At 39.8% G+C, this 27,270-nt stretch overlaps 1 protein-coding gene across 1 annotated transcript in view; it reads right to left on the reverse strand.

The window, feature by feature from the left end:
- The window catches only part of atp1b3b (ATPase Na+/K+ transporting subunit beta 3b), a 49,629-nt gene that overhangs the window by 7,388 nt on the left and 14,971 nt on the right, over nucleotides 1-27,270 (reverse strand). Inside the window, exons 2-5 of the mRNA XM_073817909.1 lie at nucleotides 20,089-20,217; nucleotides 11,599-11,697; nucleotides 9,582-9,769; nucleotides 9,356-9,406 (exon numbers count right to left, since the gene is read on the reverse strand). Of these exons, the coding sequence (XP_073674010.1) occupies nucleotides 9,356-9,406; nucleotides 9,582-9,769; nucleotides 11,599-11,697; nucleotides 20,089-20,217 (467 nt within the window). The remainder of the gene's footprint in view (nucleotides 1-9,355; nucleotides 9,407-9,581; nucleotides 9,770-11,598; nucleotides 11,698-20,088; nucleotides 20,218-27,270) is intronic.

The following is a 27,270-nucleotide window of genomic DNA, read 5'->3' on the forward strand; positions in this document are numbered from 1 at the left end:
CCAGTATGGGGCGACCAGGAGAACCTGCTCCTCGTCCTCCCTGATCTTGCACAGGGTCTGTGCAAGGAGGCTCACTGGGGAAAGGCGTACTTGGGCCCCGGAGGCCAGCTGTGGGCCAGAGCGTCCCTGCCGAGGGATACCTCGTTGAGGGAGAAGAACTGCTGGCAGTGGGAGGATTCGGGGGAGGCAAACAGATCTATCTGGGCCTCCCCGAAATGCCTCCAAATCAGCTGGACTGTCTCGGGGTGGAGTCGCCATTCTCCAGGGAGGGTGGACTGCCGTGAGAGCTGATCGGCTGCACGGTTGAGTCCCCGGAATGTGAATGGCACGTAGCGATTTCAGCCACGTTTGACTCCAGAGGAGCAGACGGCGGGCGAGTTGTGACATGCGACGAGAGCGGAGGCCGCCCTGGCGGTTGATATAAGCCACAGTCGCAGTGCTGTCGGTACGCACAAGTACGTGCTTCTGACGCAACGTCGGTCGGAAGCGACGAAGGGCCAGAAGCACAGCCAGCAACTCGAGGCAATTGATGTGCCACTGCAGTCGAGGTCCTGTCCAGGAGCCCGAAGCTGCTTGCCCGTTGCACACAGCACCCCAACCCGTGGTGGAGGCATCCGTGTAAACCAACGATGTGCCTGGACACCTGCCCCAGGGGTACTCCGGCCTGGAGAAAGGCAGGGTCTGACCACGGGCTGAACAGGCGGCGACACTGCGGGAAACGCCAATCCGGAGTGTGCCACGGTGCCATGCCCGTCTCGGGACTCGGTCGTGTAGCCAGTGCTGAAGCGGTCTCATATGAAGCAACCCCAGCGGCGTTACCGCGGCCGCAGCTGCCATATGCCCCAGGAGCCTCTGAAAATTTTTAGAGGAACCGCTGTCTTGTGCCTGAATAAATCTAGACATCTCAGCACCGACTGAGCGCGCTCGTTGGTGAGACGGGCTGTCATGGAGACCGAGTCCAGCTCCACACCGAGAAAAGAGATCCTCTGCACTGGGGAGAGTTTGCTCTTTTCTCGGTTGACCTGAAGGCCCAGGCGGCTGAGGTGCTGAAGCACCAGGTCCCTCTGGTCGCATAGCACCTCTCGAGAGTGGGCTATCAGAAGCCAGTCGTCGAGATAGTTGAGGATGCGGAAACCTGACAGCCAAAGAGGGGCCAGGGCCGCTTCCGCAACCTTGGTGAAAACGCGAGGAGAGAGGGACAGGCCGAATGGGAGAACTTTGTACTGGTATGCTCGACCCTCGAACGCAAACCGAAGAAAGGGCCTGTGGCGAGGAAGAATCGAGACATGGAAGTACGCGTCCTTCAGGTCGATGGCTGCAAACCAATCCTGGGGACGAATGCATGTGAGCATGCGCTTCGTCGTGAGCATCTTGAACGGCAGCCTGAGAAGGGACCGATTCAGGACTCTGAGATCCAGGATGGGTCTTAACCCACCACTCTTTTTGGGCACGATGAAGTAGGGACTGTAAAACCCTGACCTCATCTCGGCTGGAGGGACAAGCTCGATCGCATCCTTCGCCAGTAGGACTGCGACCTCTGCACGCAGGACAGCGGCGTGGGTGTCTGAGTGGACACGAGTGTGAAGGACACCTCTGTACCTGGGCGGAGCTTTGGCGAACTGAATCGCATAGCCGAGACGTACCGTCCGAATCAACCACCGCGAGGGGCTGGGGAGCTGAAGCCAGGCCCCCAAGCGCCTCGACAGGGGTGTCAAGGGAACGTTGACCGACGTGACCGTGGTGGGGCAGCCTAGGGGGGGAACAGGAAGGGGAGACAAGCTGCTCTGAGCAGGGCCTACCTTCTTCCCAGGTTCCCGCGCTGGCGAAAGACAGCTCCGAGTCCGGCTCCGAGAGGGCATCCTGGTGCCGCCCGGAACGGGAACACGGGGCCGAGGCCCCGGAGGTGAAGGAAATTGCTCTTTTATTGAAGTTGTGGGTACCGCCGACCCGTGGGCCGGCGGCAGCGTTAAAGTGCACAACAACCCCCGGCCCTCCAGCGGGAGCGGGGACGTAGATGTTCTCGTCCCCTGAAGAACAAACTTCTCCACCTCCGGGTTGCCCGCGTCAGGGACGTTTCGCGGCTCTTTTGCGGGTGTTCTTTGCCGGTCCCTGAGAGGCGGGCGGCGCCGCACCCCCGCGGCCGGCTCGACGTCGGGCCGTCTCCTTCTTGGGTTCAGCAGGCGACGGAGCAGGTTTGGTGGGGGCCGCGGGGGGGCGCCCTCGGCGACGAGCGGGGGGAGGCTGAGCCACCGGCGGCGGGATGGGTTTAGACTCGCGGCGGGGCAAGATGTGTTGAATGGCCTCCCTCTGCTTCTGGACTGCCGAGAACTGCTGGGCAAAGTCCTCGACAGTGTCGCCGAATAGGCCACTCTGGGAGATAGGAGCGTCAAGAAAGCGAGCCTTGTCGATGTCTGCCATCTGGGCCAGAGTGAGCCATAGGTGTCGCTCCTGGACCACGGCTGTGGACATCACCTGACCAAGGGAACGCGCCGTGACCTTCGTCGCCCGTAGGGCGAAGTCGGTGGCGGCGCGGAGTTCTTCCATAACCCCCTGGTCGGGACCACCCTCGTGCAGCTGTTTCAGGGCCTGGGCCTGATACACTTGGAGGATCGCCATAGCATGCAGGGCGGTGGCGGCCTGCCCAGCGGCGTGGTAAACGCGGCCCGCAAGGGCGGACGAGCGCTCGCACGCCCTGGACGGGAGATGCGGACGATCCCTCCAGGTGGGAGCGCCGCGTGGGCACAAGTGCACCGCCACAGCGCGCTCGACCCGGGGAATCGCTGCATACCCCCTGGCCGCCCCGCCATCGAGGGTGGCGAGGGGAGAGGAGCTGGGGCGGGGCCGTGATGAGAAGGGGGCCCGCCAGGATCTGGTCAGCTCCTCGTGCAGCTCCGGGAAGAATGGGACCGAGGGGGGGCGAGGTGGAGCCGCGGGGGCCCTCCCCAGGAACCAATCATCCAGCCTAGAAGGATCGGCCGGGGGCGCCTGGGGCACCTCCAAACCGATCCCCCTGGCGGCCCGGAGGAGCATAGTCGATAGCTCGACGTCCACCTCAGACGGAGCGGCCACCTCTGGAGGGGGCCGCGCCGCCGAAGCGTCCGCCTCGCCAACCGACTCTCCCTCTGATGCTGCGGTCGACATCTCATCCTCCGCAGGAGCACCGAAGGAGACGCTCAGCCCGCTGGGCGGGGAAGCGTACTGCTCCGGGAACTCGACGGGACCACGCTGTGTGACAGAAGACCGCAGGGCTTTCTGGGCCGGCGGTGCGTTCTGCACGGTGACAGTTAAGTCCCCCCCGCGTCTCGCCGCGGTGGCCGAAAAGCATTGACGGCTTAACGACGGACCGCGAGAGGAAGGCGGGGGGAGCCGCCTCGCGAACGAGCGGCGGGACTTCAGCGTGCTCATGGTCATGCATTCGCAATGAATGCATTCACCATCCATGAACGCTGCCTCAGCGTGCTCACTCCCCAAACACGTGAGGCAGTGATCATGTCCGTCCGCAGGAGGGAGGAAACTACCGCATCCTGAAGCGCACGGCCGAAAAGCCATTCTGAAAAGAACGTCTTGCGGCCGCGAGAAATTGCTCTTTTAGCTCCCGGTCTGCCCAGGGAAAAAGCCGCGGGGCGGCTGTGCACTCAACGGGACTTTCTCGCTGGAATGCAGTGCGGCTGTAATGGCCGTGAAAACGGCAGCCCGCAGGAGATCGCTGACGGCCGCCAAACAGAAAGCTCTTTTAGTCTTGGCAGCACGTAGGAGAGAGAGCAGGAACTCTTTTGAAGAACTCTTTGTTGTTTTGTTTAGAAGTCTCGTAGAGAGAAAATAGCAGGCTCAACATCAGACGGATCTGAAGCGAAGAAGCTGTCTGACTGGCGCATGACGTCGCTATTTATACCCGTATGTACGGGGCGTGGCGCGTCATGCAAATGCCACTCGCCAATTTTCATTGGCCTTTTGTATAAGGCTCAGAGATGATTGGATTCTAAGCGAATTCCCATGTAACGTCGAAGTGATTCGACTGAAGGGGAAAAATGGTTTTCGGAATATTTATGTTAGATTTACGTTAGAATAGTCTGTTTGTCTGTCTGAGCCCTATTGTACATTCATTATACCTGGTGAAACCATGTTTTAATGACGTTTTGATGATGCTATCAAAATGCATAAAACACCAAACATTGTTGCTTATGTGAACAACTTATGCGGTGATATCACTGGAAAAGTCACGGAAATGTAATCGTTTCATGTGTGAAAGTCCCATTGAAACATTGCAAGGTCTCTATTAGTGGAAGTTTGTTTAGTAAGAAATGGCAAGATTGAAAGAGCAGGAACCATCGGCATAATTTAAAGCAAAAGCATTAAAGTTCAGAGGACACAGAGATCCTAAGGAGCAGGGGGCACTTCCTTGTGTCCGCTGTATACCTTCAAGGGTCAGATAGGTGAGAGGTTTCAGAGAAGTCATGAGGTACAAAAATGACAAAATGATAAGGGCAGTAAAGCAGTTCTCACGGGAAAAGTGAAAAACAGGGCAGGTCTGATAGGAACGGCTCACATCTGCAGCAAACAAGTGTTTGAAATGGGTCAAACATTGCATAACTTGTCCCTGATATCGGTTTGTGGACATGTTTGTAAGAATACGTAAGAGGTTACTAAGGTCAAAAGACGATGTTTTGCAAGAAAAAAAATATTACTGTCAATAAAATCAATTGGAATACCTGAAAAAAACATGAATTTGTCTTGACCATAATATAGCTGTGTGTGGAGGATTTCCAATAGCAATAGGCTCTGTTTACACCTGATATGGTGATCAAAACAAGTGCTAAATAAGTATTTGTTGAGTAAACATCACTATGGCATTGACAACCCTAAAGGTCATAAATACATGGTACTGGGTAGCTACAATAGCTACAATAGGTACAATAGATTTTGCCTCTTCATGGTATTAAATCTTAAGATATTCCAAGTACCTTCCTGTACAAGTGGGTGGTTCTAAAAGGATAACTATTGCCAAAATGCAGACAAACATATATCTAAAATATATCATAATTACGACAAACAAGCCGTTTTTGAAATTGACCGTGATTTCGTTTTGTGGTCAATGGCCAGTGAATAGGAATACTAGGGGCATAACTTTGAGCGCATCAAAATTGATATTTTTACAACACTTAGAAGGCTCGACACACCATGAAACTTTGCTGGAAGTATCGCCTGGGTCTCTACACATAAACTCAAGCATTGAGAACATGGTTAGAGAGTCGGACCTGTAACCCAAAGGTTGCAGGTTCGAGTCCCAGGTCCGGCAGGGATTGTAGGTGGAGATTGTGAATGTACAGCACTCTCTCCACCCTCAATACCACGACTGAGGTGAGTCCCTTGAGCAAGGCACCGTTCCCCCAACTGCTCCCCGGGCGCCGCAGCAATGGCTGCCCACTGCTCCGGGTGTGTGTTCACGGTGTGTGTGTGTGTTCACTACTGTGTGTGTGCACTTGGATGGGTTAAATGCAGAGCACAAATTCCTAGTATGGGTCACCATACTTGGCCTCACTTCACCTCCTTTCCTTTCTTTCCTTTCATTGTTTGTGTACACAGAGTTTACTAAAAAGAAAGTTTTTGAACAACTCACTTTCACTGTTTGGGTTTCCGCTCGCAGCCGTCTTGCCAGTCAAGAAGTGTCCGAATGCGAATGAATGGACTCCACAGGACGAAATATTAGGCTTATATGAGGCTCTTTTTACAACTAGAAGGTTAATATTGTTTTTCACTTGCGACAAAACAACAAATTAGCCATGCATTTATATGGAAATATGCTTTAGGAGCTATCCATCCTCGCATTCGGAGATCGACACTTCTTGACTGGCAAGACGGCCGCGAGCGGAAACTTAAACAGTGAAAGTGAGTTGTTCAAAAACTTTCTTTTTAGTAAACTCTGTGTACACAAACAATGTTCTCAATGCTCGAGTTTATGTGTAGAGACCCAGGCGATACTTCGAGCAAAGTTTCATGGTGTGTCGAGCCTTCTTAGTGTTGTAAAAATATCGATTTTGATGCGCTCAAAGTTATGCCCCTAGTATTCCTATTCACTGGCCATTGACCACAAAACGAAATCACGGTCAATCTCAAAAACGGCTTGTTTGTCGTAATTATGCTTTTAGATATATGTTTGTCTTGTTTACAGTAAAAAAAAACAGCCCAGGTTGCATTTTGGCAATAGTTATCCTTTAATCAGAATAAGCTGTAAAGTGGACCAGACCTGCTCTGCACGCCTTAAAATAAAGGTTCTTTATTAGCATCAATACACTCTCTTGCACCACATAGTTCCAAGAACTTAGTACTAGAACCTAGCCTGCAGGGTCATTCCTATTAAACCAATTTCCTCCTCAGGCCATTTTACAAGCATCAAAAACCAGAGCTGAGAAACAAACACAACAGGTTATCATCATTTTCCATGTTCGTGGAATACATATTTTGACACAGCTTTTTAAAAATGCCAGTAGCCTGCGTTTGGCCAAATCAGCATACACTTATGTCACTGGTAGTTTTTATAGAACTGTTTTAGACTCTACTCTTGGAGGAACTACTTCAATTACATTCCTAGAACTAAAACAGTTTCTGTGGTGCGAACACACCAAAAAGTGTGAACTTCCACCAGTAGTTCTAGGAACTATGAAAAGGTTCCTTTGGTGGGAAAGCCACTGTGGAAACTCACTTATAGGAACAAGCCTCCAAGTTGGTCCCCTGAGAACAAAATTTTCTCCAGGGCAATTTTCTTGATTGCATTCACACCACCAGTAGGAAATCTAAAGTGATGCAAGCCAGGCGACAGAATTGCCGTTTCAGAGTGGCATTGTTAAAAATGATGGGTAGTAGGTTTTGCATGGTACGCATTTGGCCAATCAACATACACTTATGTTGCTGGTAGTTCCTATTGTGCTGGGTTAGACCCTACTGTGGTTGTAGGAGCTAATTTAAGGGGCTTTCACATCGGATAACCACCAGGGCCATTTTCCTGGTTGCATTCGCACTGCCAGTTGGAACTCCAAGTCATCCAGCAGCAATGACACCTAAGAGCACCTTTCAACAACTCCAACAACAAACTGGAAAATAGAAGAGGCTGTGATCGGAACTGTTTTTGTTGTGTGTCGTGGGATAATGGAGATAGAACATATGTAGTTATGCGATGGTAAGAGCAAAAAAAATGGATAAGAGAAAAAAAAATCACTTTCGACAATTTGTCTAAGTATCATCGAGGCTGAGAAAATACCACAGTAGGAGCTTTTGCACCAGAGGAACCTTTTCATAGCTCCTACAACTATTGGCGGAAGTTCCTGCTTTTTGGCATGTTCACACCACAGGAACTAGGAACGGTTTTAGTTCTAGGAACTCCATTTGGGGGAACTAAATTAGCCTTTACTTCAGAGTAGAGTCTAAAACAGCTCTAGAGGAACTATCAGTGACATCAGTGTACGCTGATTGGCCAAGCGTATACGAAACCCCGGCTACCTGGCACTTAAAAAAAAATTACTCCACGAACATGGAAAAATAGCGATAACAGGGCATTGTGTTCTTTTCCCAGCCTTGATGATATGCAACACTGCAAGTTGTCATAGGAAACCCGTAAAACACACAAAACCAGCTCTGATCACGACGTCCTCCATTCAGATGTTGTTGACGTTTGTAAATGTTGCGAATGAAGACATTGCTGTCGGCCGCTTCTGAGTTCTTGTTGCTGGTGTGAAGGCAACCAGGAAAACAGCCGAGGAGGAAACTGGTTCTCTAGGAACCACCTTGCTGACTAGTTACTAGAACTAAATTCTTCCAACTACGTGGTGCTTTGAAGATGTTTTAAAGCATGGCTGCTGGTTTGAGCTGGTCTTTAGCTGGTCATCAGCTGGTTCAATGGCCCAAAAAGGAAACTGATTCTCTAGGAACCACCCTGCTGGCTAGTTACTAGAACTAAGTTCTTCTAACTATACAGTGCTTTGAAGATGTTTTGAAGCATGGCTGCTGGTTTAAGCTGGTCCTTAGCTGGTTCTAAGCTGGTCTTAAGCAACTAGCTCCTGCTCAGGAACCAGCTTAGGACTAGCATATGACCAGCTTAAACCAGCTCAAACCAGCAGCCGTGCTTCAAAACATACCTAACCAGCATATGCTGTTTTTATCAACGGAGTTTTTGCAGTGCGGACACCAAAAAGCAAGAACTAGCACCATTAGTTCTAAGAACTACAAAAAGATTCCCCCAGTGAGAAAACACCCAAAAGGCACTCATATAACTTAAATCGTGCAGCGCAAACACAGCAAAAAGTGTAAATGTCCATCAAAAGTTATAGGAACTATGAAAAAATACCTTCAGTGTAAAAGCCCCTACTCCATGTGTTTTTCAGAATATTAAAATGTTCTTCACACTAAAAATGAGTGGTTCTTTTTTATTCACTGACTGAAAGTTTCTTTGAGGAACCCAAACATGGTCCTCCTTTGGCTTTGCTGCAAAACCCGCCTCTTGGAACCTTTATTTTAAAGAGTACAGAGGGCCATCTTCCACCAAGTTAAGCTCTAGCCCAGTGGCTCCCAACCACATTCCTGGAGGCCCCCCAAAATGCTCTCATTTGTCTGACACACCCATTATAGGTCTTGGAGTCTCTACGAATGAGCTGGTCATCTGAATTAGGTGTGTTTGATTAAGGAGACATGGAAAACACGTGTTGGGGGGCTTCCAGGAATGTGTTTAGGAACCACTGCTCTAGCTCTAATAAACACACCTGAACCTGGTTATTAAGGTCTTCAGAATCACTAGAAACTTCCTTGCAGATGTTCTGGCTCTGCAGTAGCAAGATTTAAACACCCTGGTCCAAAGTATGGCTATGCAAGACTTCCTAACATGCCACCTTTCCACCAAGAAATCTTTTTACTGAAACAATCAAAACAGACAATAATATCAGGAGTAAACAGGGCCTTAGGGGTGCCCATGGTGTGGAAGGACCCACCACTACATTTATTTTACCTAGACATTATGCATTAAGTTCTCGATGGCTGGGGATCTGAAGGTATACATCATTTCTAGAATGAGGGCGGTTAAAAGCACCAGAGACAAAGCAGTACAGGAGAGAGGCAGCAAAGAGATGGAAAAGGCCCGGGGCAAGGACCCTGGGGAAACAATGGGGGGGCTGGGGCCCGACATCTTACCCACCATTAAAACTGCTGGCCCTATAGGCAGCGTGGAGAGAGACCAGATACAAACAAGATGTGTGAAAACGCAAGATGGAAAGACTCACGCACATTAATTCAGACTCGCTCTATCACGTCACACTTATCCTGACATCGAACACACTGAAGCTAGTAACGCAAAGTGTGATTTGGGAATTACCTTGGCTGTGCAGCTGATGTGTGGGTCTCCTCGTGGCTTAAGCCCAATCACCTGCAAACAAGTATATGCAATGAACAAACATCCTTCTAAATCTATAAACAGGCTTAAATATCTAGGATGCAACTGGAATACAATGCATGGCGGATTGGATATTTTACATCCTCGCATGAGCACCTTAGCTAAATTTGTCTGGAGAACTGGGGAGAGTGTAAAAACAGTGACTTACTCGATTCATCTTGACTAGGACACATGGCTGACCCTCGGAATAACCAAAATTAGTATCAGCCAGTCCAGAGCACTGTCGTAGCACACTTCTCTTGAACTGGCAAACCTTCTTCTCCCCATCTTCTTCTTGATCATAGTAAATACCTTCGGGACAGGCCACGTTCGCGTCCTGCAGAGTGTCATTGTACACTGAAGTGGCAAATGAGAGAGAATAGACAGTGAGATCAACACGCTGAGCTGGAAATCTTCAGCAGAAGTTGTTACAATTGTGTCATTGGAAGAGGTTTTTCTTGCTACAAAGTTTGTACTGCTCTTTAAATAGCTGATAGTTTTAGTTTAAAATCTGCATTCCATTTGAAGATGGAATTGGGATGTTGGATCTTGAGGGAAGACGATAAAAAGAATTGTCAACAAAGTAGCCTGCTAGCAGCCAGATTTCAGAGGCTCTGTCATGTGACCAACACTGTCAGTTTCACTGCACTTCACTGGCATTCACAACTCCTCTCCTGTGAGGGGATAGTAAAGTATCCATCAGATCCTTCAAGAGGTGTTCTTTGCACTTCTCCAAGACGGTAGTAGTAGTAGCAAGTGTCAGACACCACTAAACCACAATTTGCTATGGCTAATCAGAAGTAGATGGATTGATTCTGAGATTTTTGGAAAGCACTGCGATTCTCTCTGGAATCTATTCTTATTCCTGACTCTTTGATTCATCCATTCATTTTCCCAGCCCTTGATGTCATCTATATTTCTGGTCTATTTTCCCAGAAGAAAGACTTTAAACATGTTGGTTTTAGCAGATACACATGATCTTAAAACTAATAGACATGGACTAAAAACCACAAGACTCCAATTTTGATTACATGGGGTCCTTAAATGAGTCACTCATGACTGCTGAAGCAGATCTTTAGCTGATCCATTCAAGAAAGTCTTGACTTTCTAAGCTTTCAGGTAGGGTGGTGATAGCATACAGCTGACAACAATTTGTGCAGTGAACAGGCAAACTCAAGTACATTTATCCATCAACGGTGGGAGATCACATCCAAACAGAGGCTACATAAGCAGAACATTAAGTTTATATATACACATTTTTGTACTGAGAGATGCAGAATATTATATGAGAAGTTTTAGTATTGAGAGCTGCAAAGAAAATCATAAGTTAAATCTTGTTTCCTTGCACAATATCTGACTGCACAACTGACTGACTGTCCTCCTCCTTGATTTGTAAGTGTAGCGGTTGCTTGTCCCAAACATGACCTTGATGAACAACAGCGTTACCAAAACACTCATTAGTAAAGATGTGTCTTTATTTTATCTAAAATCTGGCCGTATCAAGAATATCCTTCAAATATGATTTGTTGCAAGCATTTTTATCCACCCATACATAGATAATGTTTGGTGGTTCTCAACAGAGTTGGGCTCTTGATCTTGATATTGATATTAAAACCACATAAACATGGCTTGAACTAATCTCAAAGCTCAGTCTTATGGATGTGGGTCTCATCTTATGCTCTCATTTCTACCAAAAGTGACATTACCTCAACCTCTACCTAACAAGAGTTCAAGCTTCTTGGTTCTCCATTTCAAATCATTAAAATAAACTGCCTGGCTCTTGGATCATCAGGTCATGGTCTGGATCTGGTTCTGGTTCTTGAAAGTCTACAAAGGCTGGTGAGTTTCAAATGCTGCAGGAAAGTGGACCTCAGGGGCCAGAATTGAGAACCCCTTGTTTGTGGATTTAGGGGGCTGGGTATTGAAGGATCGGGTATTGACGGGGTCTTGGCCAGGTCTGACATTGTTCTTAGTCTTGGAAATCCTAGCACTGTTTTGGGTTTTAGGCAGAGTAGGTCTGAGTCTTGGAGGATCCTGACTCCAGCTCTGGTTCTGGTTTGGTTAGAGTATCCTCTGATTGATTGGATTAGGTCCAGTTGGTGCAGTATTTATTATCACTTTATAGTATGACAAGGCAAATGCAGTATGTAGAGAGGTAGGGTACTTAAAAGAGTGATAAGACTCACGGTGCAGGAACGACTCCAGGTGCTGCACGTATCTCTTGTACTCCGGGAATGATGATCGGTTATATTTAATTTCCAAGGACTTTGGCCTGATCATCAGCCCTGTGGACAAAATTAATGCAGGTTATAGCACATAGATTGCAATTTTGTCAATTTCACAATGGTTTTTTTTAATCTTATCTGCAATACTTAGAAATAACATGTAAAATTCCTTCAAAACAGAATACTTTTTCACCTCCATGACCTTTCCAGTCTTTTATGATAGCCAGAAATAACTAGAAACTGAATAAGCATTGCTACAAAAACTTTTATTCACTATGTGAAATTTCAAAAAGGAATTCTGAAGGATCTTTGTTTGATCAATTTCTGTTATTCCTTGAAATTTAAAATGCTCCTTATATTTCCAGATTTTCCATGTGTGAATTTCAGACATTAGGTCACACTTTATTTTGAGCTCAATTTATTACTATTAATTATGACTTTTGCCTCAATAAACTCCTAACTTGCTACTTATTGATAGTCAGTAAGGTAAATTTAGGGATGGGGTAAGATTATGGGATCTAGAATATGGTCAGGCAGAATAAGGCATTAATATGTGCTTTATAAGTACTAATAAACAGCCAATATGCTGGTAATATGCATCCTAGTTAATAATGACAATTGCTCCTTAAAATAAAGTTTTACTATTTATCATTTGAATACGAGTAGTTGACAAATAGGCAGTAAAAATGCTTTTTTTTTTGTAAAAGACCACTTTTGAAGAAGAAATGCATCCATTTATGTAGTCTGATCTTTGAGAAAACATGAAATATAAACCTTTAACTGAACTGTACTATAAATTTGTCCTATGGTGTGACAGCAAAAGTTAAGAAAAAAAAAAAGAATAATTTACAAATAGCTGTATTATTTGTCATACACTTTTTTTCCATATAGTGTTATTTATTTTAAATGAAATTATGATTAATCTTTTCTCCATGACTTTTTGGATACTTTCAAGACAAACTTTGCTGTCATCCATTCAAAACTGCTGAAAATAAACTACTTTAAGATGAGTGGTATTTATATCTCCCCAATTGCAATACTCAACTGTTTTTAAGATATTTTGAGATAAAAACAAATCCGTGGTTCTTTTATGTTTGTCACACCCTTTTTTAAAGTCTACCATAGGACATTATATCACACAAAAGACAGAAATGGTAGTTTCTAAGTATTTATACTTAGTTTCTATTTAATTTTGAACATGTCAAAGAAGAAAATTAGTTTTATTTTTATACAAACAATATCATCATGTTTTAAAAAAAGGAATACATAATTTTTATAAACAAAATCCAGTCTCTTGGTCAGTCAGTTACTGAGACTTCTAAATATGATTGACATTCAAACTATAATCATTAACATTTTTTTTTTTTTTTTTAACTATATGGCTACTCTTTTTAAGGCATCATTTTTATTTGATTCCCTTTTGGATCTCCTCCTTTCTGGTGGATTGCTGTGATTTTCTGTCTATATTTCTTTGTTTCTTATATAGCACTTTATCTATTTGTCTCAATAGATTTCAATTACAATACATATTTTTAAAGGCTGTTTTCTCAAAATGAGTTTTTTCTCCTACACTGAGCCATAAATCTCCACTTCAGTAGCACTTACACACACCAAACTTTACGTTTTCATTCCTGACTATATCCTGAAGGTTTTTACAGAGGGATTTGTTCATTTATAATTTCCTTGATTTTATACATTTTATCCCCCCCAAAATTGTAAAAAAAAAAAAAAATAGTTTTCTGTCTGTTCTAAGTATGTTCTAAATTATGGAATGAAAAAAATGACCCAAAATCCCCTCTGTAAAAACATGACTCTAATATGTCAAAAAATTAAACAAGAATTTTGAAACTGACTTCATCCAGTGTTTAGATTTTTGTACTAGAAATGTATGCAAATTATCACACATTTCAGTAAATAATGTCTAATTTGCATATTTAAACCTAAAATTTAAAAAAACTTGTAATATAAAAAAATTGTTTAGAATTATCAATGTAATCAATCAACTGGGTAAGTAAGGTCATAACTATTTTTTTTTTTTACCCTATTCACCTGCAGTGTCTCGTCTTAAATAACTACAATATTGTATAATACTCATTCTCCCTTGTGGGACAGTGAAAATGCCATGTCATGTCAACAACCCTTATGGAGAATTAGATATTTTCAAAATGATGCACTATTGTACTCATGCTCATTGTGTGCGTTTTATTATTGTATCAGAACACCTTTTGCTCGTAATCATAGATGTGTGCTCATTAACGCCTCGAAATCTAGCTTGGAACAGTCAATGCACTGATAATTGGACACTAAACTGCAACTTGTCTGAAATGATGTCCAACTGCGTCTGTACTGAGAACATTCTGTTACTAAAAGATGTCGAGGAAGTGGAGGGAGAGATGAGGGACGAAAAGAGAAAAGATCAGTGGGAGGAATAAATTGACACTTGGGGAAGGATGAATGATAGCGAGAGAGACAGAACTGCGAGCTGCGTCTCACTTCGCCGGCTTTAACGGCGCTCATAATTGAGCAAGAGGACGGAATTGGAGCGCTCTCATCGCATCCACTGTACACAAGTGTGTGGGCTGCAGAGTGTACCACTACGTGTGTGTGTGTGTGTGTGTGTGTGTGTGTACCTGGTATTCATCACGTTGTGGGGACCAAATGTCCCCACAAGGATAGGAATACCAGTAGATTTTGACCTTGTGGGGACATTTCTCAGGTCCCCATGAGGAAACAGGCTTATAAATCATGCACAATGAGTTTTTTTGAGGAAGTAAAAGTGTGCACAATCTCCTGTGAGGGCTAGGTTTAGGTGTAGGGTAGGTGTAGGGCGATAGAAAGTACGGTTTGTACAGTATAAAAACCATTACGCCTATGGAATGTCCCCATAAAACATGTAAACCCAACATGTGTGTGTGTGTGTGTGTGTGTGTGTGTGTGTGTGTGTGAGAAAGAGAGAGAAGTGTGTGGGAGGCTAATGGATGATGTGTAACACTGCTGAGACTGCTGTTGTGTGTTCTGATTGCAATGGAGGTAACGGTAAAAATAGCACGGAATAAATCACATCAGCTAAACGAAACCTCTACTGCACATTACGTCTGTTCTGTTACACTCAATACTGTTCACACGAATTAAAAACTGATGCCTAAATCCTTCAGGCAGGTGTTGATCTGATTCTCACTGTGCACCAAGTGGTCACTGGTACGTTTATATAATTTAAATCGGGGTGTCTATTTACACTAAGTGCAAATAGCCCGCCTTGTTGGCAAAGGCTATAGAGACAGAGCGCATTTAGGCCACGCCCAGACCGGGGGAAACAATCCAATGCTCTCCATTGACTTTGTATTGCAGGAAGCGGACTCCTTGTCATTTCTGACTTATGACAAAAAGCAGAACAATGTCTAAAAGCTGCTATGAGACAAGGTGTACAGTAAACAAGCTAAAAAACACATAACTACGTTTTTATAAGCTGTCGACCCAAAAAAGAGTGTTTAAAGGAACTGTATGTAAGAAATTTATTTCAGTTAATCATAAAATGGCCCTGACATGTCACTAGACATTAAGAAATCATGTTCATTTCAAATACTTATATCACTGACAACAGTGGTCCGGCCAGGATATTGTCATTTAAAAGTGAGAGTTGCAGCCCACGACTGATGTTATTGTTGTCATGTTGTGTTTTGGTCTGAGGCTCCACCCTCCAGCTATCTACCAATCACGAAGTCAGTAGAGTTTCGTCCTCCGGGTTGCCAGCTCAGCTGCAGTTACGAACATGTCGGATAAAACATGTATAACGTTACGAAACCTAAAAGCCTCGTTATGAATCCGAAATACGTCGTGACAAAGTCCAAAATAACACAAGGATTTGTATAGGAGATGCCTTTGAAAGATGGAGACGGCTGAAAACGGAGAAGAATTTGAAGACAGACGCCATCATTGCTGATTTTCTCCTGGACAGGTAAGATTCATCTATGTTTGGCTAACTTTGCTTCCGTACACAGTGGATTTTCCACGGTCGGCCGTGCTAAATGAGTTCATATAAAGCTTTATATCGCACCACTAGCAGGGTATGAAAACAATCTGTGTCCTGACTGAAATGTGTTACAGTACGAAGTATTTGGCTAATCGCCATTAGTACATTTTGCGATACATAATTACTTCGCAAAACATCTCTCATGAAGCATAAACAATTACCAGAAGAAAAAAAAATTACTGCGTAGGACTCGTCACTTGCCATTGGAAGCTCCTTGTAGCAGCCTACGTTCCTGCTGGATCCTGCAGCTTAGCTGGCAACCTCGAGTCGGGGGGGGGGGGGGGTACATCGTTCTACAGTATTTTGAAAGTGATTGCAGTACCAGTTTTGGCCACAATCCTACATACGGTTCCTTTAAGGACATGAATAGTTGTAGATTTCAGGGTATTTCACATTGGGCCATTCAGTTGGATCATTTCTCCAACAAAAGGAAGGTAAGGAAAAGGTGCACTGAAAAAGACCAATACAATTTAGTTTCTCAATAGATCTCCTCCTATCATGGTGGTGAAATAATCCTTTGACATGGTTAAATAATGAATGTTTACTGTTGCCGTTAAATTTCCCTCCAGTGGGCGTAGTTCTCAGAGTAATAAGACACGATGCGCTCTACTTTTGTGTTCTTAAACACTAATTTTTTTTAGGTCGACATCTTATAAAAACATAGTAGCTTGTTTACAGTACACCTTGTCACATAGCAGCTTTTAGACATAGTTTTGCTTTTTGTTATAAGTCAGAAATGACAAGGAGGCAGCTTCCCGCAATACAAAGTCAATGGACGGCATTGGTTTGTCGGTGTGGGCGTGGCCTTTCAGATTATGATGAGTGGTGCTCTGTCTCTATTTACACTAGCTCCACCCACCAATGTGTGATTGAGAAATTGCGTTTCACTCTTTTGGACGCGACCAATCAGAGTTTGAATCCCTCTTCTGGCAAACTTTTTTTCTCCCTTTTCAAATTTCATATCATATCATATCGGAAAGGCATGTATTTTCAATAAAAATGAAGTACATAATTGAAAAGTTGAAAATAAAGTGGGTAGGTGTAGGGAGGGCTTATTGACCCAATAAGGCAGTACCATTTATTAAATTGAATTAAAACTATAATTTACACTCAGTACATAATTACTGCATACTGTTTTAATGTACTACAATACTGAGGTGCAGATAATTGTGTCTATTTGCAATAAGTATTATAAATATCAGAAAATCCTATTTCAACAGTGTAAATAGAATCTATAACTATTTGCACTTAGTGTAAATAGCATCTATCATTAAGAAAATGTGCTTTTTTTACACTTAGTGCAAATAGCCTCTGCCAATTTACCCCTTGTGCGACCTTATGGACATTTTTGTCCATTTCAGTTTTGTTTTTTGTTATAAGTGTGCCTATGTTAATGCCAACTGCAAACATTTTGGCTCAGGTGTTTATTTTTATTGAAATATTAATATTTCACCCTTATTTCCTTCAAAAAAAATCAGTTTTACCCTCCGTACAAAAAATACTCACACTCAGGACTTAAGGACAAAAATGTCCACATTGAAACCTATTAAAACTGCAATTTTTTAACCCAGGGCCATATAACTATAAAATGATGCAATATTTGCTAATAGGCATTCATTCTATTGGCAAGGCTTCAAATTTTACATTTTTACCATTTTTACTAGATTGTGCCTTAAATTTGGCATATACTTTATAAAAAAAAAAAATCTAACACTACATAAAAATATAAATGCCTCAAAATTAATGTTGTTGTTCTTCACTGACACACCCAAGAATCTAATAAGCAAAGAAAAAAAATTCTGCTTAGCATTTAGTATATGGCAATTACTACTATTTTTCAGTTTTTTCAAAAAACACCAGTGGCATTAAGCAAACAAACCAGCATTTAAAGGGTTACAATTCTGGAAATGAATGAATGTTTGGTATCTATGAATAGAACAGATGCTGGTTAAAAAAAAAAAAATCGACATCAGTGAAAGTGAAAAAAATAAATCAATCATATTTTTATGACCATTTTTGTCCATTTTTTGTAACTTTTTTTTCTGAATGCACAAGGGTTAAATACTCCAAATATTTTAAATCATTACAAATCATGCTTGAATATAACACAAAATGCTAATAATGTAATGTTAACAATCTATTTAGAAACATTTCAACATTTTACATCATATAGCCTTCTTGTATAAACAGGCTACGCTACAAATAACATATACACAGACATTTATATACACACACACACACACACACACACACACAGAGAGAGCCATGTATATTTATAACAGTAAATCTTAGTACAGTAAACCACCTACAATATTTCCATGTTTCAGAGTCTGTCTTCACTAAAAAGCCTTAATCTATAGAAGAAGCCATAAAGGCAAAGAAACCAAAAGGAGTGTTGAATGTGTCAGTCAGGAAGGAATTCTTTTAACAAACATGGTGGTTTTACAGAGATATGCATTGCAAAATTAGCAAATATGGTGTGACTGACTGATTCACTTGTGAGGCCTGCTGTGACAATACACAGTTTTGCTTTAACAGATTAAAATACAGCTGTATGTACAAGTAGATAAACTTTTTTATGCAATCTAGAACTGATTTGAAGGCCCTCTACATTTCTCACTAAATCTTCCTCATGTAAAACTAACCTGCTATGAAAGTTACAAGTTATACTCAATCTGCACAGCATTATTAAATTAATATCACACTTGAGAGTTTGTAATCTTACAATTCTGCCTTTTTCCCTCTCAAAAGTGTAAGTTTTTTTTCTTAGAACTTTGAGTTTGTCTTACAATTCTGTTTTTTTTTTTTTACTTTGGCTCCATTGAATAAAACAATGGTTATTGCAACCTTTTACTTGAACTTTTCTTAAAGTTACCAGTTAATATCTCACAATTTAGTTCATCTCGCAATTGCAATTCTGTTTATATCTTGCAAAATATCTCAGAATTGTAAAAAAAAAAAAAAAAAAAAAAGCCAGAATTGAGATACACAACCGTATAGAACACTATGGCACTATAAATATATATATATAATGTTTTTCAATTTATCCAGAATTATGCAGCTTTAGTTTACATGTTTATTACTGCACATAATTCATTAAAATACAAGTTTAATTTCACATTTTTTGCATTTTGTGTATTCCAGTTTAATTAAATAAAAATTTTCCCTATATATTTCATCATTCAGGATTTCTTACAATAAAAATGTTAAAAATGTCTCGTTCTCGTGAACCCAGTCTCATGTCTCGTCTCGTGGGATAAGTGTCCATTTAAGTTTATTTACTTTTTAGGGATGCACCTAAATGAAAATTCTTGGACAAAGCTGAACAAAATTAAACACTGGGCCAAAGGCCGATTACAGAACACGGTTTTACGCGTTAAAATGTGCTTTTAACAGTTGTCTTGCTTTAAAAAGCCTACCAACAAAGCACAATTTAACTTAAAGGTTGTATCAGCGATTTCTAGCCTGAAACATAAAGTGTCAAATTCAGCTGACCTTTCATCATCTTTCATTTCACCACCTTTCATGTGGACTTTCGCTCTGCCTCCCTCACATCCCTGCACCAGTAGGAAAGTCCACAACACCAAACCCCTGACGCTGATTGGTTGGAACGCTGTTTGTTTATCTGTGGAAAGGTTGGTAGTGCCGATTGTTTTTTTGGCATATCTCGGACCCTAGGCTGACCAGAGAGACGCGGTTTTTTCACAGACAATTTATGGGGCAGGCAGCGAGCGGATCGTGAAGAAAGGTCAGCTGAAATTGACACTTTATGTTTTAGGCTAGAAATCGCTGATACAACCTTTAACATCAATATGTTAGTCAAATAATATTCTTTGGCCATTTTTAAGACCCCCTTCTTGAATCAGACATGTGTTTTTAATGTACAAATAAATGCAGCCTTGCTGAGAAGGAGAATGTTAGAATAAATGTATTAATAGAGCTGTTGTAATGATTGTTATCATTATGTTTGTCTTTATTTTATTTTACAGAACAACAGTAAAATTACAATACTAACGTTTATGAACATTGACTTTTATTTTGTCGGAAACCCGCAAGAACACCTCAGTACTACTTTTTGCTGACAGCAGCAGGTTTATGAATGATTCTCATCACGCAGATTTTCCTCTCGCTTTGGACTTTAAAACCCTGGCTAAGAAGTTCATGCAGCGCTGTCAGAATAAATACAGTTTGTGCGTGTATTAGACAACATAACGTTCTGTAGTTCATTTACTAATGGTTTAAATATTTTTTGATTTAATTATTTTTTGCGTCTTTCTCTGACAGTTTTAAATGCTTCCACACTGCCGACACGTTTGCTGCATTAGTGCGCGCCTCTATTTGATCGCGTCACCTCATCGTTCGATATAATAATTCCAAAGAGGTTTAACAAAGAATATGTCATTATGTCGTGGGCTTGTTACCTGGATTGGCCACTCGGTCCCTGTATCTGGGAGTGTGGTCATCCAGCGTCTGTAGCATCACCCACATGGTGAGACTGAACATTCCCGCCAGGAAGCCATAGAAGACCAGGTAAAAGAGGAATATAAGAGCTGCAGACAGAAGAAAGACACATTAGACTTGGCAAAGTGCTCACATGCACTTTGTTTCCATTACATTAAAAGTAACATAACAGAGAAATAAGCCTCAGGTTTGCTTCATAAAGTCTAGTGTGTTCACATGTCGATCATCATAGAGTGGTATGGCTCGGGGGTCTAAAACTAGTAGTACAACTGTTGGATTAAACTAGTTCCGGCGGTTTGCTCTACCATAAGGCATAACTAGACAAGGACGTGTCAGAACAGAAGGGAGGATGGGAACGAGGTGAAATTGTAAAAGGAGGAATGTAACAGCTGAATGCTCTGGAGAAAAGCCAAACGTATCGGCTCATTCCCAACAGGTGGAAAAGTAAAACATAATGAAGGGCGGTTAACAATCTGGGAGAACGGGAGCTATAAATGGTCAGCTCATATTTCACCTCAAAAACACAAAGAAATGACAATAAACATGAGCAGATGTGTGAATTAAACTGGTCCAAACATAATGACGTTGGGTTCAACCAATGCTGTGGCTCTGGGGACTATTTGCTCAAAATGTTGTCAAATTCTTTCAAAATGAATGATTTGGAGTTTACTTTAAAAAGATAACCAAAAACAATTCACAACTCAGTGTTTTACTGCATATGAACACCTATTGTAACACACCTACTAATTACTGTGATTACTGTGAAAAAGTCTGTATAATTATTTTAATGAGATGTTATGAAAATCAAGATGTGCAGAAACATGTAGAAGCAGTTGTACTACACAAATAGCATTTTATTATTGCATTAAAATAGGCCACTGAAGACTTTGAATCTTCCACTACTTACTACAAAATAGTCAGGATCTCAGTCAGAATTGCGAGATGTAAATTCGCACATGTGAGCAAAACGCTGTTTTCTTTGAATTTTGTAAAACTGTATGGAAAAAAAATTCTCACAAAAGTATTGCGTTCTATCTAGAAAGTGTTTGCTCACAAAAATATTGCCTTTTGCTCAAAAATCACGTTATTTCTGTCACAAAGGTTTTTGTGAGCAAACACAGTTTAGAATTCATAATTCTGACTTTTTATATCAGAAAAAAAAAGTCAGAATTGTGAGATAAAACTTACAATTCTGACTTTTTTTCTCGCAAATGTGAGTTTGAGGAACTTCTTTTCAGGAAATTCTAGCTTTTTCCCCCAGAATTGCGTTACACAAACTCAATTCTGAGTTAAAAAAAAATAAAATCTCACAAAATTATTGCGTTCTAAAAAATGTTTGCTCACAAAATATTACCTTTCCCTCAAAAATCCCTTTATATCTGTCACAAAGGTTTTTGTGAGCAAACACAAAGATTATAAACTCATAATTCTGCCTTTTTATATCAGAAAACAGTCAGAACTGTGAGATAAAACTTACAATTCTGACTTTTTTTCTCGCAAATGTGAGTTTGAGGAACTTCTTTTCAGGAAATTCTATAGTTTTTTCCCCCCAGAATTGCGCTACACAAACTCAATTCTGAGTTAAAAAAATAATAATAATAAAAATCTCACAAAATATTGCCTTTTGCTCAAAAATCACGTTATTTCTGTCACAAAGGTTTTTGTGAGCAAACACAGTTTAGAATTCATAATTCTGACTTTTTATATCAGAAAAAAGTCAGAATTGTGAGATAAAACTTACAATTCTGACTTTTTTTCTCGCAAATGTTAGTTTGAGGAACTTCTTTTCAGGAAATTCTAGCTTTTTCCCCCCAGAATTGCGTTACACAAACTCAAATCTGAGTAAAAAAAAAAAATCTCAAAATTATTGCATTCTAAAAAATGTTTGCTCACAAAATATTACCTTTCCCTCAAAAATCCCTTTATTTCAGTCACAAAGGTTTTTGTGAGCAAACACAATGATTATAAACTCATAATTCTGCCTTTTTATATCAGAAAACAGTCAGAACTGTGAGATAAAACTTACAATTCTGACTTTTTTTCTCGCAAATGTTAGTTTGAGGAACTTCCTTTCAGGAAATTCTTGCTTTTTTCTCCCCAGAATTGCGTTACACAAACTCAATTCTGACTTTTTTTCTCAGAATTGGTTGATATAAACTTGCAATTCCGAGAAATAATATCAGAATTGTTTTTTTTTTTTTTTTTTTAAGAAATTGATGATCGAAACTCGGAATTGTGAGAAACTATTTTCCTCACAAATGCGAGTTCGTATCTCGCAAATCTGACTTTTTCTCCTCACAAATGCAATTTTGTATCTCGCAATTCTGACTTTTTTTCTTCGGATTGGGTGATATAAACTCACAATTGTGAGAAATAAGGTCAAAATTGCAATATAAACTCATAATTCGGACTTGTTTTCTCAGAAATGGATGATATAAACTCGCAATTGTGAAAAAAAAATTGCATTTACTTGTACTTTCAATTCTTAAGTACATTTAAGATTAAAAAAATACTTTTTGTACTTAAGTACAATAAATATCACATACTTTAAGACTTTTATACAAGTAATATTCTAAACGGTGACTTCAACTTCAACCAAAGTCGTTTTCTGGTAAGATACGCGTACTTTTACTTAAGTATGGCTTTCAGGTACTTTATACACCACTGGCACTCTATTTGTGACAAACTAAGTGCAACAATTGTAGGAACATGATAACTTGTCCCGCACTGACACTCAAACATCCAGAGAAAAACATAGTAACAAATGAACAAACTACAAAACTGAGAGGTCAAGGCTATTGTCCACTGCATATGACGTTATAAAGACCAAGACAGAATCTCATGACTTGCACTTTCTTGATTCTTACAGAAAAGCTGCACTGAAAAAAATGCTTTTCCTACTTACATTTTTTTGTCTCGTTTCCAGCCAAAATATCAAAATCTTCTTAAATCAAGAAGGATTTTCTAGACGAGTAAAAATGAAGTCAAAATTAAGGGTGTTTTTGCTTGAAACAAGCAAATTAATCTGCCAATGGGATAAGAAAAATAATTTTGTTTTCCGTTTCCGTTTGAGTTTGAGTTTATGTCATGCATTTCTAAGAAAACAAGTCCGAATGATGAGTTCATATTGCAATTCGGACTTTATTTCTCACAAGTGTGAGTTTATATCACCCAATTCTGAGAAAAAAAGTCAGGATTGTAACATACAAACTCGCAGTTTATCTCATCAATTTCTAAAAAAAAAAAAAAAAAAAAAAAAAAGACAGAATTTATATCTTGCAATTCTGATATTTCTAGCGATTGCAAGTTTATATCAACCAATTCTGAGAATTCAAGAATTGAGTTTGTGTAATGCAATTCTGAGAAAAAAAGCCAGAATTTCCTGAAAAGAAGTTCCTCAAACTAACATTTGCGAGAAAAAAAGTCAGAATTATGAGTTTACTACCTTTGTGTTTGCTCACAAAAGCTTTTGTGCCAGAAATATTTTTTTGAGGGAAAGGCAATATTATTTTGCTTGTTTCAAGAAAAAACACTTAATTTTGACTTGTTTTGGCTGAAAACAAGAACATAATTTTTACTCGTCTAGAAAATCCTTCTTGATTTAAGAATTTTTAGATATTTTGGCTGGAAATTTATGCAGTGTGCCTGAATTTGATAAATAGATTTAAGTGTTATACAGAGCTAAAAACTGATTGGCTGCTAAAAGAGTGATTAATTGAGCCAAAATCTGTAATAAAAAGACAATGAAAGAGCCAGACGATCTGGAGAACTTTATGAATGATAGAAATTTTAATTTTATGGAAATATTTGTAATGTTTTTTCTAATATCTGTGGCTTTAAATTTCATATGGACATGCATAAACATTTCAAAAATACAAATAAAGTATTTTTCATGTTTATTTTAAATGTAGTTAATGTAAACATTTTTGGCCATTTTTCTCAATTTTTTAAAGAATTCTTATATGCTGCATTTACTTGATTAAAAAATACAGAAAAAATGTAATATTGTGAAATATTTCCAAAAAATATTAGCCATTACTTCAGTTTTTAAGTGTCACATGATTCTTAAAAAATCATTTTAATATCCCGATTAATTATGGTTATATTTTTTTAACTGCGATTTTTTTGTGTGTGTGTTAGAATTTTTCATAAAAAGTTCAATCTTTAAATTTAAATTCTAAATCTTTTCTAACAATTTAATTTGCTATCACTTTTGATCAGTTTAACAAATCCTTGATGAATTAAAGTGTTCATTTCTTTCAAAACAAAAGAAAGAATAAAAATGTACCGACCCCAAACTGTTTCCAACTAAATATTAAGCAGCACTGATAATAGATCAGCATATTAGAATGATTTCTAAAGGATCATGTGACACTGAAGAGTAAAGATGCTGAAAATTCAGCTTTGTATCACTGAAATAAATTACATTTTAAAATATATTCACACAGAAAACAGTTATTTTAAACTGAAATAATAGTTCACATTTTTTTCTGTATTTTAAATCAAATAAATGCAGCCTTGATGAGCATAGGAAACGTCTTAAGGTTTTATTTTAAGTAATGCAAATATTTTATTGTTAAATATTTGTATTAGTTATGTTATGTTAACTAACAAGCCTGATACAGATACAATACACGTATGGTCTCTATGGCATCTCAGTATATACCATTGTACTATTTAAATGCCATATTTATACTGTGCTATTTCAATGCTATTCCAAAGCACTTTCATGCTGTTACTGTAAAAAATTCCCAAAATTCCAGAGATGTCCAAACAACAGCACAGAAACACTCTATAGGGGTGTTTGTAGGTGTGTTTAAAGGCACTTGGAAAGAGAAGAACACACTAGGTCTAAAGTAGGAAAAAAGAAATACCATCTGAAGAACAAGTGAAGCAATATAAATAGCAAGTGAAAACGCTAAAGATGGGAAGTAAAGGACAGTGTGTTTAAGAGCGTGAGAGAAAGACAGAGAGAAGCGGAGTTTAATTATAGATGCATTTCTTCTTTGCCTATGTCTCTGAGGTAGACTTTTACTATAAATAGCATCCGGGGGAGGACAGTTTAGTGATGGCACAGCACTGGCCTAAGGAGACGAACACACACACACACACACACACACACACACACACACACACACACACACACACACACACACACACACCTTCTGCTCTCTGTCATAATACTCCCGCGGTGAATCAGTCTTAAAGTGTGTACCGCCACGCCAGACGCGCAAATGAACAACCATCATTAGATTTCTCCAAAGAATTTACATGCAAATTGAATTATATATAGCGCTCGTCTATTCATCTGGATGTATTATCATTTCTAAAATTCAATAAAAATGCATTTCATACAAACAATTACTTAATTACACTTATTGATTTACATTTCTTAATGGTATTTGAAATTAGTTTTTTTTTTACGGTCGCTGGTGGCATAAAGTAAGGTGATATCGCAACAAAAAAAGACTCACTAAAAGAAATGCAAATGCATTTCAAAACATTTCTGATTAAATTTGAACTTTTGCTGCTTTTATCTCCCAAAAATCACAAGAAAGCAAGAACACAAAGCACTTTAAGTTTTAACTAATTATTTTTCTCTTTATTACAGGAAATTTTAACTGAAAGTGATTTTTTTTTTTTTTTTTTTTTTTTTTTTTTCATACTTTCCTCATGTTGTATGCCTTCATTTCTCAGGTGGACCTCGAGTTTTAAGAGTTATTCTGTAGAATATCCTTGTTACTCTTTTCCATGTAGTGGACAAATTAAATTAGATGGGTTTGAAATGACATGATGGTAAGTAAATGACAGATTTTTTTTTTATTTTCACTTCAACCAACTAACTATAAATGTGCATGAATTTCAAACATGCATTTTATTCTGGAAGAGGTGCTACACTGCAAAAAAAAAAAAAAAATCTTACTTAGATTATTTTGTCTTGTTTCCAGCCAAAATATCTATTATATTTATTGGGTTTTATAGACAAGTAAAAATTGTTAAAATTGTTAAAATAGCTAAATAATCAGCCAATGGGGTAAGAAAAATAATCTTGTTTTCTGTTTGTACGATATTTTTGCTTACCCCATTGACAAATTGTTTTGCTTGCTTCAAGCAAAAACACACTTAATTTTGACTAGTTTTTTTTTTCTGGAAAAAAAAAAGAACATTTTTACTTGTCTAGAAAAACTTTCCTGATTTAAGAATTTTTAGATATTTTGGCTGGAAAATCTACAGACAGAACACATAAGTAATAAAAGCATTTTTTGCAGTGTAAACAAAACTATACAACAATGGGAATTTGCACAATATTTACCACCTAAAAAACAAACAAAAAAATGATAAAACTGTGATAAAACCCTTGTACTGTGTAATGCAATGTGCTGACTAGTTTCATGGATGAGAGTTATTAATCAGACTCGGCGTCTGGATGCACTGGAACTCATGAACTTTGACCCAAACAGGCATTTCCTGAACTGGAAATATTTTGTCAGCCACTAAAATGAATCTTTGTCCCTCTAAAGCTTGATTTAATCATTTAATGTGGGTTTAAAAATTTTTTACTTTAAGATCAAACTTTTCACCTTCTTTGCCTTTGTATGAAAGGCCTTTCCTTGCTGCTAAAAATGAGTCTTACAAAATCATCATGTTCTGGCGATGTCGATGTAACATAGCATCAAAACATGACAATTTAAGATTAATTCTGTGTCCGTTGCTTCAAAATTAAACTACAGGACATCAGTTGAGTCCCTAAAATAACCTCGGCGAGCAATTATCATAAAACAAGACAATATTTAGCAGAATTCCATTCAGTGATAAAATGCTGTCAATTAGCACTGCAAAAGCATTTTTTTTGCAGTGTGGGTAAATTTGATAGATTTAAGTTGTTATACAGAGATAAATACTTATTGGCCGATTTAGTTTTATGGACATATTTGTAATGTTTTTCTAATATCTGTGGCTTTAAATTTCATATGGACATGCATAAACATTTCAGAATTACAAAGAAAGAGTTGAAAATGGAAAGAGAAAAATGAAACATTGAGATACTATATTTTTGTAAATATTTTGAATCAGTTGAATCTGTTTTATATATTTCTCATGTTTATTTTAAATTTAGGTAATAAGCATTTTTAGCCATTTTC

The sequence above is a fragment of the Garra rufa genome, chromosome 14, assembly GCF_049309525.1.
Source record: "Garra rufa chromosome 14, GarRuf1.0, whole genome shotgun sequence".
In the NCBI taxonomy this organism is placed as follows: domain Eukaryota; kingdom Metazoa; phylum Chordata; class Actinopteri; order Cypriniformes; family Cyprinidae; genus Garra; species Garra rufa.